Below are 12,813 nucleotides of genomic sequence, written 5' to 3'. Positions count from 1 at the left end.
CACGATCGATTGAAAGCTGTTGCAACCAGCGTCCAGTTTTGACTTTGACGTTTGTCATTATTTCCAATACCCCAATATTTGCAGAGCAGTATCAGCAGTCACAACTGGACTATTTAAACGGATGCCGAAAGGTTTTGGTCAGCTCACGACCAGTTTTGTCATGGTCGGGGCTCATCAGATAGGCGCACTTCCTGAGTTCTCGTCAACCTTATGTAGTTGTGCCTCATTGGCGAGGTTCACCCGGATTCATTTGTTTCTCTTGTCTTAGGAGCAGTGGTCAAAATCTGTGTAATTTCGGTTCAAGTAGAATATGAGGTTGACGGGAACTCGTTGACTGCGACCACCTGCTGAGCCCAAAGACGGGCGAAACCGGTCATAGTAGTACTACGTATTTTGTTTCGTGGAGTTCACATAGTTTTACTCATCTGCGTGTTCTCTGCAAGCAGTGGAGTTTTTATCAAGAGGATTCGAAATGTCCGAAATTCAGATATGCTGATACTCGCCAACACCGCACGTACGTAAATTTTTCTAATCTCCAGCCCAGTATCCGCTCGACCTTCAGTGTGCCTCACTGATAATCTTCCCTACTCTTTAGCATAGTTGTCACTTTTCCTCGGGAATGCTGAATTTTGTTGGTGTGCGTTGGGAGAAATCTTGTGTGAACACACATTCGTGTTCCTTTGATAGCATTCTTAGTCATTGGTCCAAACCTCTGTGGTGAATCTTCAGTTCGCTAGACTATTTTCCTAGCTGAGATCCTGTTATCAATCTCTCTTTAGGTCCCAGAGGTAGCTCAGCATACAGTTCATTTAATGGAGCTATGCAAAGCCGGATACGAGGCCGAAACCCTCATCCAGTCCGTCCACACCGTCTGCTCCTAAAGAACACGCACTGTGTTGTGTGAAGTTTCAAAAATAAAACGAATTGCAACTGATCCATATTGTGTTCTGCCACCACTACAAGACATGGGTTCGGTGTAAGCGGAAAGAATTGAGGTAAAACTAGCCGGATACTCAGGTCTTGTAGACTCATCAAGACGCTTTCACGATATATTCACAGAGCGAGTAATAATTCGCCGGGCGATTAACGCAATAGGGACAGTTTTCGGGTCGTCTGCCGACTCAACCACAGTGCTCAAATTCCAATATTTCCTCTTGTTCACTCTACCCGGACTAGAGACGCATAGTCAAACTTATCCCTATCGGCTTTGAATAAGTTCTCATACAGCCAGTCCCAACTTAATCAGATGCCTAGGTGTAGTCATCGGGACGGTGTCAGTTTGTTTAACAATCAGACTCGTTATTTGGTTTCGTCTGTTTTGGTAATCTTTTTCCTACCAAACTGGCAACGTGATATTGTATTGCTACCCATAAGGTCGCTGAGCACTCTTCAACCAAATACCTACCGGTCTCTCCTTTTGGGGTTCCCATAGATAGGCGCACAATTTTGTTCAATTAAAACAAGATTGATGGGAAATTGCAGACGGATAAATCAAAGATGAATCAACACCACCGAGTAGATGCGGTGTGGCAGTTGATTAACACGTTCTACGGATGTCTTTCTTGAGACCAACGAAAAAATCATTCCGTACTGAACAATCCCTCTGCGGTTGACCCGACATGACAACTCACACACTACGATGGACGTTTCTGTGTGAAATGTGGACTACGGTATTCAAAACGTCCTACACGGCACTGAACTACATGCTGTTTGCAGCTGGTAAACATTCCCTCTAGTAGAGGCAAACAACTCTATAACAGCAGCACGAAATGCGTCATCATTTGTTAGTTCATTAGTGGTTCTAGTGATCATAGGACACTAACGATAAGAAAGCCAAAGGCAGTGGATTATTGTACCGGTAACCTTTCCTGTTTTGATTCTACGTGATTAGTAACGGACAAACATCCCAGAGGAAGAATCGGACGACTGATTTCTCAGAACTTCCGCCTAGGGTCTGCAACGACAACCACGCTATTAATCCTTCACGAACTCGAGGAAGTCGGAAAATCTACCCAGGTACATTCGAATTTTTAGGAATCACGTGTGAGAACACTCTATGGATTGGCCGATCCCGTTAGTTCCCATTGCCAGAAAATTAACACATACATCTACAGATTTCTCACATCGGCAATCTGTTGAGTACAGTACCGATCAAGTCAGTCCTCGTTCGCCGTGGGCACGGAATCCAAACAAATCGTGATCTAACTTGATATCCATAATCACTGGTTGTTGGTCTATTGACCGAGCGTGGCAGTTGGACCGCAAGCATTTCATCTTCAGTGCACAACTCAATGGAAACTGTGCAAACGCCTTATCAATTCAAGACGACCGGAGATCGGAACGATTAAATGGAACTCAGCTTCGCAGTCGGTATGATACACCCGAATAGCTGCCGGAAAGACCAGCCGGTAGCGCGAACCTAACGGGGGTACATGGAAATCGGTGATATACAAGCGATATTTAAAAAGAGAAAGTGAGTAAAGCTGGATAATACTGATGGCCGAATGTGAATAGTATGTGGTTTTTGTGTAACTCCGCTTGATCGAATGGATGGTGGTTTATTTCGGAATTTGTGAAACTGCATTATAGCATTCATTTACAACTGCGTGACAGTCGGTGAATATCCAGGAAAGTTCGGCAGGACGCGTTCAAGAAGAAAACGGATATTCTAATTTCTAATATCAAGGTGCATGACAGAGTTTTACTTTCCTGTCCCATTGTCTGTAACCGTGGCGCTTGGTCCTGTGTCAGCGAGAGCCAATCATGTTGATGACCAGCCAAAAGGTCAAGTGCTGAAACCACTAGCCGGGCCGTCACAGGGTCCGTTAGAAAATACCTAGGATTTCGTCAGTTGCACACAGGTGATTATTCGCAGTATGGATGAAACTGCTTGGCAATGATTCTCGGCTGTTGGGCATAAACAACCCTCAATTCCAAGAAGAAATCTCCAACAAAGTTTCCAAACATTTCTCATAATATCAGCCAATATTGGACGGCATCTACCCTAGTATAATTGTGGGACTTGTCAGCAGGTTAAAAACCCCATCTGATGAGGATCCGAAAGTGATCAGTGTCTAACACTGTATACAGAAAGTACACAACCGTCGATAGCAATCACCTCCATAATGCAAAGGTCCAGTGCTACTATATGTCACTTTTAGAGTGGACTTCGCTTCCACAAGTGTGCTAGATGTTTGACAAGCTAGCCACAAGCTCTGCATGTGGTAAAAGAAATGGCTGTGAGCCGGTTACACAACGCCGCCATTTAAATTGCGTCGAACCAACCGGTTTTGAATTGTGATGCAATGCTCTTGAAACTGACTGAATGCCGCCTCATAACAAGCGACTTCCTCCGACTTTGGCTATCCACGTGCCCTTGGTTGATGCTGGGTTATTGCATGCAGATACTGCAGATTCACACACACACACACCAAGAAGATATTGCCCAGTGAGTGGTTTCGCCAAGCCGTTGAGCTTGTAGTGGCATGGTCACCCAAAAATACAATTTACTTTACCAGGAGTGTGTGGCAAAGAGATAAAATAATAACGCTAGATAGAGTATACATTAATAAAATGTTCAGATAGAACTGACTCACCAATAATTGTTCTCTTTAAAATAGTTCGTTGTTGGCCGTGGTCAACGAGTGAACATTAATCCAATGATGGCTGTCCAGGGTCCTCTTCTGAACTGTTCTCACACATAATAGATTCCGAAGATAGTCTGAAGTGTTTTGTTACCACAGTTGGTACATGAGACTCGTGAGTGATGAATCGCCGGTAATAGTTGATATTGATACCTATGAAACGACGAAGTTGGGTGAGAGTGGTGGGTATGGGGAAAGACTCCAGGGCTAAATACGATCGGGTAATGGTGAAACACCAGTTGGGTCAATGTGGTGGCCAAGAAAATCTAAATTAGTAACACAAAATAAGCATTTATCAATGTTTAAACGTATATTGTATGTGGAAAGACGCTCAAATACTGCCCTGAGATGAGTGGCATGCCCAGTTGGCGAGGTGCTAGTGATTAAAACATCGTTAAGATAGTCATACACAAAAGGTAAGCCAAGTAAAACTTCGTCCATGCAACGTTGAAACGTCTGAGCTGCATTTCGAAGACCAAAGGCCATACGCTTGAATTCGAAAATGCCAAACGGTGTTGTGATGGCTGTTTTAGGAATGTAATCCGAGACTACGGGTATGTGGTAGTAAGCAGGTAAGAGATCAAGTTTGGATAAGATATTTGTGTGGCATAAGGTGCTTGCAAAATCGTGTATGTGTGAGATGGGATACCTGTCTGGGATAGTAGCGTTGTTGAGAGAACGGTAATCTCCACAAGGTTTCCAATCACCTTTAGATTTATTGGGTACCATATGTAGGGGTGATGACCAATGACTCGATGAAGTGCGGATGATGCCGAGTTCGAGCATGTGTTCGAACTCGTGTTTTGCGATTTGTAGCCTATCCGGATGAAGTCGGCGGGGGTTGGTATGGACAGGTGGACCTCTCGTCTGGATATGGTGAACGACGGAATGAGTGACCGATTGAGTGTACTGACATTGATGAGCAAGGGTTATAAAACCCCTAAGTATGTCGGCAAAATGTGAATCAGGCCTGATAACTCGGATACCTGTGGATATAGTTAGGGCACTAATTCCATTGACTGAGTGGGAAGTTAGCATGTCCATTTGGGGCACTAATTCCATTGACTGAGAGTGAAGTGAGCATGTCCAAGAGGCGTTTGTGTCGCACATCGACAGAGAGGTTGTAGTGGGTCAGGAAGTCCGCACCGATGACGGGTGTTTGGACGTCGGCCAAAAGGAATATCCACTTGAACGCACGCCGCAATCCGAGGTCAAGGGTGAGGAAACGTTTGCCGTATATAGCGATGCGGGTACCGTTAGCTGCTTGTAGCGAATAAGAAGCAGAATCAGGAAGTGGATTCTTATGTGGTAGCACACTAACTTCAGTTCCCGTATCTACGAGGAAACGTAGACCACTTGAACGATCGGTGATGTGGAATAGGCAACTAGTGCGAGGAGGGCCACAGACAGTCGTCACCGTTACTGACTGGCCGGAGTGTTTAAAGGGGTGTTGGAACGCGGCTTGAAGGAACAAGGTGGTTGACATTTGCGTGCTTTTGGGCCATTAGATTGGTGATACCAGCACCAAGAAGGACGGACATGAGACAGTGATCGTGATCCTGAACGTGGTCAATGCTTATTGATCTCTAGCCGTTGTAAGCGGTCGGTCAAAGTATCAAACGTAGCTTACAGTTGCGATATGGAAGCAAGGATAAGATCGGAATCTGGAGAAGTAGTGGGTGCAGGGCGGGATACGGAGTTTGCAGGGTTATTGATGTAAGTTTCGTGGATCTTATCCGCCATTTGGGCTAACTGCTCCAATCTGTGGTCACCAAGGAAAGCGCTGATGACGCGGGACATGGGGGGTGGGAGTTTGTCGAGTCATAGTTGGGCCATGATTTCCACCGCTAGCTTACGACCGTTGAGGAGACTGCGCCAGTGGCGAAGCAGTTGTGATGGCGATCTGTCCCAAGTTCGACAGTGGTGAATAAATCTCTTAGAAATTTGTCTTTGGATTTCCCTGTCCAACTTACGACGGCCGCTCGAAGGGCGTCATACGGATTTTCCCCGGGAATATCTTCCAACAGATCTTCCACTTCTGTTGCTACATCACAAGGAAGATGCTGGACAACATACGAAAATCGGGTAGCTTTGGAAGTGATACGTCGGGTATTAAAAACGGCCTCCACCTGATGAAACCATACCCTAGGATTGCGTGGATTGTAGTCCAGTAGACGTATGCTAATTTCGTTCTCGACTAAATCCGCTGAATCAAAGTGTGCCTCCATAATGACCGGGCAAAGGAAACAAAATTACGACGACTTGAAAGGAAAAGCTTTCGAAAAAATATCTAGAAATACTCGTGCTCACAAGATTTGTAGTGGTCTGGCTACCCAATAAGTTAGTTTACCAGGAGTGTGTGGCAAAGAAATAAAAATAATAACGCTAGGTTGGGTATACAATAATAAAGAGGTCAGATGGAACAGACTCACTAACAATTGTTCTCTTTAAGATGGTTCGCCGTTGGCCCAGGTCAGCGAATAAACAATAATCCAATTGTGGTGGACCAGGGGTCTCCTCCTGAACAGTTTCCACATATAATACATTCAGAAGTTGGTCTGAAATGTTTTGATACCAGAGTTAGCACATGAGACTCGCGAATGAGCGCTGCAAGCGCGAGCAAAATCAGGGGAGAGGGTGAAGCACGTGACCACGCCTGTATTCTGTGAAATTGTACAAGTGCGCGTTTTTGTAGTTTTTCTTATTCAAACAAAAAACGATTATGCAATTGATGAAATACGTAGTGTTGTAATGGAAGTAAAATAAAGGTACAAAACGCCACAAATCTATGGCGGTGGCGACAGTATCTGACAAGAGTAATACGAGCAATTTACTACCCTGTGGGGAAGCAAACTGTGGTAATGATGAGGCTGTACATTTTCTCTCGATTGAGTCTCAATCTTCTGGCGCCTCGGTGTCCAGGCGCCGAAGATTAGCAGAACATCGTGTGAAATGGACATTTCGAGATTTGTAGCCATGGAAATGATACGTTTAAAGTTACTTCGAGGCCTCCGTACAGCTTCTCCCGGACGAAAGACTTCGCAATCTATACTTAATTGCCCCAAGGCTTCGCTAAAGTCGAATACAGCAGTTGCCTCTACTGCGTTACCAAATGAAAATAACAAAAGTGAGCCAGAGAATTACCAAGTACCATGGAAAGATGAGGGTGCGGTAAAGGAGGGAGAATCTGCTAGTAAAGATAATGAAGATGCGAATAACTTTGATGAGAGCGTTAGCTCCGAAGAGGGGATAAAGAATGGCAGCAGTGGTGAGATACTGGTGAGATATTCACAAAGAAAGGGTTATCATATTCCATTTAAAAAACAGGCTTGGAAGTCAGGACTTAATGGATTTTGTTTCAGACTGGAAGTGGGCACTGAACTTTTTCCTCAAGGGGCCAGATGCTACGACGGCAGAGACCATGGTTGCCCCAATGTTGGAGTCGATAATGGTTTAATGTAACATAGAGGGGACGAAGCTCTGAAATCATGGGCACATTTGGGTAGTGTAGGTGGGAGGTTTTTGGTTGTGATGTATATCATAGTTACCTGCTGGGAGGAGTAGAAGACAGCTAGTTTCTTACCCACACTAGGTGCATGCTGCGGATGAATGGAAGCGCTTGTGGCCAGAGCAACTGTACCATTCTCGTTGATTTCGTTGTTGCTTGTGGTGGATTGAATTGGTAGATTAGGAAAGCCATGGTGACTTCGTGGGACGGTGCTGATTTATTTCTGAGATTACTTTTATGTCGCAACACGCGATTCTCCATTTCATTAATTTACTTTTGCACCTATATCACCTCATTCTTTTTGATCTGAACATGAACTCTCCTTGACCTTGTCATCAGACGTGTTGTTTAAGTCAGCAGGTGATTTCGATGTCTTGAAAACACATGGCGTTGAGTCGATGTCGACCTCGGGATCCGCTAGGAATTAGCAATTCCCAAACCTGTGTATAGAAACAGTCATAGTCTAACGATATGTGTTTAGCATCTGTAGATAAACCTCCATTTGAACAATTTGGACTCCGAGGTTTTGTGCATAGCTCGAGGTAATCCAACAGACTGCCATATACCATCTATAATCACTGCCTGTTTCTCATCCACCCATTCTTGTCGAACTGTCATGAACAAAGAACCCCAAATTGAATGCTTAAATAAGGTTTCACAATTCCGAAAGAAATCAGATGTGAATCTAACAATCTACTGTTGGGCTTGAAAGAACACGTCTAGCTGCGAGAAGAACAACTTCCTCTCATAAACCATATAAGGTCTGGCCTAACCTTAATTTTTTTCACCTTCATAAAGTTTCATACCATCTCAGCGTAAGGCGCAGCATATTCTGAGAAAAAACAAATAAATAAATCAATGATTGTGTGGGTAGATGGCTGAAGGGTAAGTTTTCAATCTTGAGGCCTCAAAACTGATAACGGAATGAGGCTAAATTTCCCTTTTGGCGGTTTTTTCTGGTAGCATAAATGTGGATTTTTCTTTGGAATAATTCCTGTTACCAAACATAAACTTGTCCAAAATCACAAAGGCTCGTAATTCACGTCAGCACCAAATATTATTACGTCACTTAACTTTGTCCACCGTTTCACCGCCAGACCAATGAGAGATATATGGGGCAGTTGATAGAGGATGACGTCAGATCGTGCAAAGCGGAGTCATTTGCTAACGCATTTTTTGCGTATGATGCATGTATGTGTTGCGACGTTACAATATGATCTTATGCAAACATAAGTGCCCAAGAAGCGGTAACAGCGAAACATAAATATTACTGTGACACTTAGTCTCGTGGCGATCACCGATGCAGGTACGAATGTTTCAAAATGTCAAGGGTGAATTAGCAGACATTCAAGACTGGATAATCAAATCGATCCCTTGCTCACCTACCCAAACATAGTAATTAGTTTACAAGTGATTCATTTATTGTCCTCATAACCATCAAATCATTACCAAATACCATGGAAAGCTGAACGTGCGGCACAGAAGGAATAATGTGATAGTGAAGATAATGAAGATGGAGTTAACTTTGATAAGAATGTTGGCTCCGAAGAAGGGATAAAGGATGACAGCGATCAGAGGATACTGGGGAGATATTCATGATGAAAAGATAACTGCACTCTGTTTAAAATAAACGCTTGGAAGTCAGGACAGAAAGGATTTTGTCTGATTGGCTGTAGGCACTGAACTTTTTCCTCAAGGGGGCAGAGGCTCCGGTGGCGGTGACCGCAGTTGCCCCAATCTTGAAGGTGTCTATAGTGGCTTAAATTAGGATAGTGGGGACTAGGCTCTGAAATGATGACCATATTTGGAAATTGTTAGTAGGCGTGATGATAGGCGTGATTTACCACGGTTACCTGCTGGAAAGTTTAGAAGACAGCTAGTTTCTTCTTATAAGAGCATCTTAAACTAGGAGCATCCTCCAGTTTGGGGGAAGCGTTTGTGGCCAGAGCGACTGTACCATTCTCGTTGATTATGTTTTCGACTTGGTTCACTTACTCCAGCATGGTAATTAGTTTCTAAGTGATTCGTTTAATGTCTTCTCACCCATCAAAGCAACCCCACAAGATTGTATAACATACGCAAAACCGATAAATCTAAGTCCAGAGGGCTGGCTTTCTCCCAATCAATAAATATTTCTCGGAGAAAGCTACAAAGACGTGCACCAAGTATACCTAAGCCATCATCTGAGTGAGCGGTAATCACGACCGACCCGTAGTTGCACACATGAATATTTAAGACCCTGTTGTGAAATTAAAACAACTCAATGTGTACAGTACTCAAAACATTCGCCAGCAAACTTATTTTCAGCTGCTTTATAATTCATGGAGCTGAAAGCCACATGGTGGCCATCGGCGTACATAGTATCGTCCAGGCGAACCGTTTCGTCTTCGAAAATTTATAAGTTTGAATGCTCCTGAAGATTCCAGAACTGCAAAAGTTCTAAGCGGTAATCGACTTGGCGGTATAGACTCGCTACAAAATTCTACCTAGGTTTTTTGCATTATTGAGGCTTTGGGTGTCCAGGCATGACCCTTGGGTGATTTAGGAATTACCGCTTTCACATATTTGTACATTGATGTCTTTGGGTGGTTATGACTTCCTTCTTATACAGTTGTCAGCAAGCACGTCGGGAAAAGCACCTACGTTCCAACTCACTCTGGACTGCTGGCGTTAAGTAAGCAGATCAGTATAATTCTCACTCGATTAAGACGACCGATGCCAGCTGTAACGATTGGGGCGGCACAAATCTGGGGTAAATTTCCATCCAGCGGCCCAGTATCGGAAGGAAGCAGACAGCGAGGAACAAAATGGCTATTTTGCAAACAAGTGGGTGCAAAAATTGCAGAGAAAACCGTGGTATTTAAACTGCAATTTTGATCTTGAATCCAGGCTTTCGGATCGGCGTTGCGTGGCCACTCATCAGTGACTGCTTTACTGGACTGATTGATCACTTCGGCGTCCAATAAGCAACTGGCTTTGGTGCCCCTTCTTATGTCCTCTCTATTTCTATCTTTGTTCAATTTGAATATTTCAGTAGGTTCTGGGCATTCTGCAATTAAATTCGGGAGACTGACGTTCCTCACACCAGATTTCTTGAGTCTTCATTACCTCTGAATTTGAGGGAAGTGGGTTGGGTGTATCAAGAATAGAGAACGTAAATACTCTGGACTTCCTGCGATTCGTTTTTCTGAAGGTTTTATTCAAGTGTAAGTTTGTAGACAACAGCTTGTAGACAGCAGCAGCACCACTGGCGGCAAAAAAGAGTGGATTCCTTCTGGTGGTTGGTTAGATCACGTTTTACACCAAGACCTGTAAATCAAGTTGTTCTTGAAGTCATATAGAAATATGTGAGTTCCACGCACTCATAAACTAAATAGGCTATCAAGTTTAGGTGAGTTTTCCGAATTCGAAACTACGTTTTCGTCAAAAGACGAACTAATTGTTAAACCACTGATACTACTTTCAGCCTGTATGGATTATCCGGTTTTATCATCGCTTCCTGATCAACATAGGATAAAAGGAAATATTGTTGCGCGCATCGCCGACATGGAAAATGGAAAATAAAAAGTTGCAGAAAGTGACTAAATCCCAGAGAAAACATTAAATAACTTGGTTCAAAGCATTGCATGACCTTCGGTTTCACCAACATATGTCAACCAGTAGCGTCATGAGAGTATCGAACTACGCAGTGAGTAGACACCCAGCTTTTGTCCTCATTTGTCCTAGAGTACACCACAAATCGCCAATGTGCACGGACTGTTTAAAGCAAATGATCGGCCATTGAACAAGTGATCAAACTGGCCAATTATTTTTCACTTAGCGTACACTTTGTATCGCAGGCCTATCAAATTTGTCGTGAACAGCTTCCGTATACTATCGCCATACTTGTGTAAGGCAAAGTTCGATTCACAGAAGGAGCACAGTGCACAATTTCGGGAAGATGATGCTCCAGGTAAGACTGGATATGATGCGTCGTTTTTCGCTTCTTATTGCGTCCTTGTTCTGCGTCGACCATGTTGCATGTTTGGAAGCCGCCTGTGTCCACGATTAGTCATCGATATTTAATAACAAGAAGTCAAAGTGCTGGATTGTCCTTGTGGCTGGTTCCGACTACCGGATAAATTATCGACATTAAGGATGTTTCAGTGGCCTTTTCATTTGTTGGATGCTCAAAAGGTTATTCTTAAATCCACTCGTGAGGATTTTCCAAGTGGAAGCTTGCACAGTTGCGTCTTACGTAATCAAGTTCATGGTTTTGATGTTTCACTGGAACGGGTGGTGAATAGAAGACGCAATCAGTGGACACATATCCTGTGGCCTGTGTTGTTTGCGACATTATTCACTCATCGTGGTATGATGATTCGCTTTGGGTGGTTTTGATTCTCCGGCCTTAATAAACTCATATGTTACTGAGGTGCATAACGTGATTCACGTTAGTCGAAAACCGACATCATCAAACTGAGTGTTTATTATCGCGTTAGGTTAGGTGAAATCACGGCCTTTGAGTAGAAGGCATGATGTTGCATTAAAGCAAGATAATTCCAGGGTGTCGAGTGTTTTCGAAATCCTTTGTGAAGCGGCGGAGAAAGGCTGAGGAAAAATTCAAGTCGTAATTCAAATCAACCTCAATAAAGGAAGGGTAGGTACCCTTGGAATGACTAGAGGCGCGTAAGTGGGAGCAGTACGAGAGGCTCTATGGGTGCCTAATACACTTCTCAGTGGCTGAGACGCAAAATCAACCTCAATAAAGGAAGCAGGGGTACCCTTGGAATGACTAGAGGCGCGTAAGTGGGAGCAGTACGAGAGGCTCTATGGGTGCCTAATACACTTCTCAGTGGGTTACTGAGACGCACAAACCGTCAGCCTTTTGAGATCCGATCTCTCTCTCTCTCTCTGACAGACCCAGATACAGCATATTTTCAGTTAGAGTGACGATACGCACAACAGGCAAACAGGAACACACGTCGAGGTTGTTTCAAGAGCTCGTTCCATCCAGAATCCTCGTAGATGTAACATCTGCCAAGATAAAGGGTGTTGTCCGTGTTCATAATGATAATCGTAGTTCGCAACAAACACAGATGGTTAAGAAATGACCAACATCCGTCACTTAGTCAACGATCCACCAGGGGCAAGACTCATTCGAGAAAACCGCGTGAGGGAACTGTACAATCGGCGAGCTGTGCGCAAGCGAGTAACAATCAGTCAATCAGTCAATAAGTCTAAAGAATCGACCGATGGAGGACGACGTGAAAGTGGATCCAGTATTTCATGATCAACAACTATCGTTGTTTCAGTCATATATGATGGAAAATATCGTTTGATCGTTTTCACGCCTGAATGCATACCTGAATGATTTTGATGATGACGACTTGGAAACTATTCAGTGATTGATGTGCAACACTCAAATGTTTGAGGCATTCACTTCCGAAAGAATGAGCAACTCACTTTCATCCTTCAGGCACTGAACTTACATATTTGCAATGCAACGTTGACGCACTTCATTCGATATTCGCAATGTCCTATCAGAAAAAGAGTTTTGACGGGTTATCAATAAAGCATCATGTGAAACTTGATGTTATAGCCATGGAGCTAAATGGTCTCATGTGATGGCGCTCGAAGTAACTGATAAAATTAACGCAGCGAAAAAATAATGACAATAAA

General features: G+C 43.7%; 1 protein-coding gene across 1 annotated transcript in view; it reads left to right on the top strand.

The window, feature by feature from the left end:
- Positions 1–881, top strand: part of T265_05046 (hypothetical protein) — a gene marked incomplete at both ends in the record, with an annotated part of 22,757 nt that extends 21,876 nt beyond the window's left edge. Inside the window, one exon of the mRNA XM_009169957.1 lies at positions 780–881. Within this exon, the coding sequence (XP_009168221.1) occupies positions 780–881 (102 nt within the window). The remainder of the gene's footprint in view (positions 1–779) is intronic.
- Between the last annotated feature and the right edge of the window lie 11,932 nt (positions 882–12,813).

This window comes from Opisthorchis viverrini (assembly GCF_000715545.1).
Source record: "Opisthorchis viverrini unplaced genomic scaffold opera_v5_87, whole genome shotgun sequence".
NCBI lineage: Eukaryota > Metazoa > Platyhelminthes > Trematoda > Opisthorchiida > Opisthorchiidae > Opisthorchis > Opisthorchis viverrini.
Note: the sequence above shows the minus strand (reverse complement) of the source record. Positions and strands in the feature narration are given on the sequence as shown.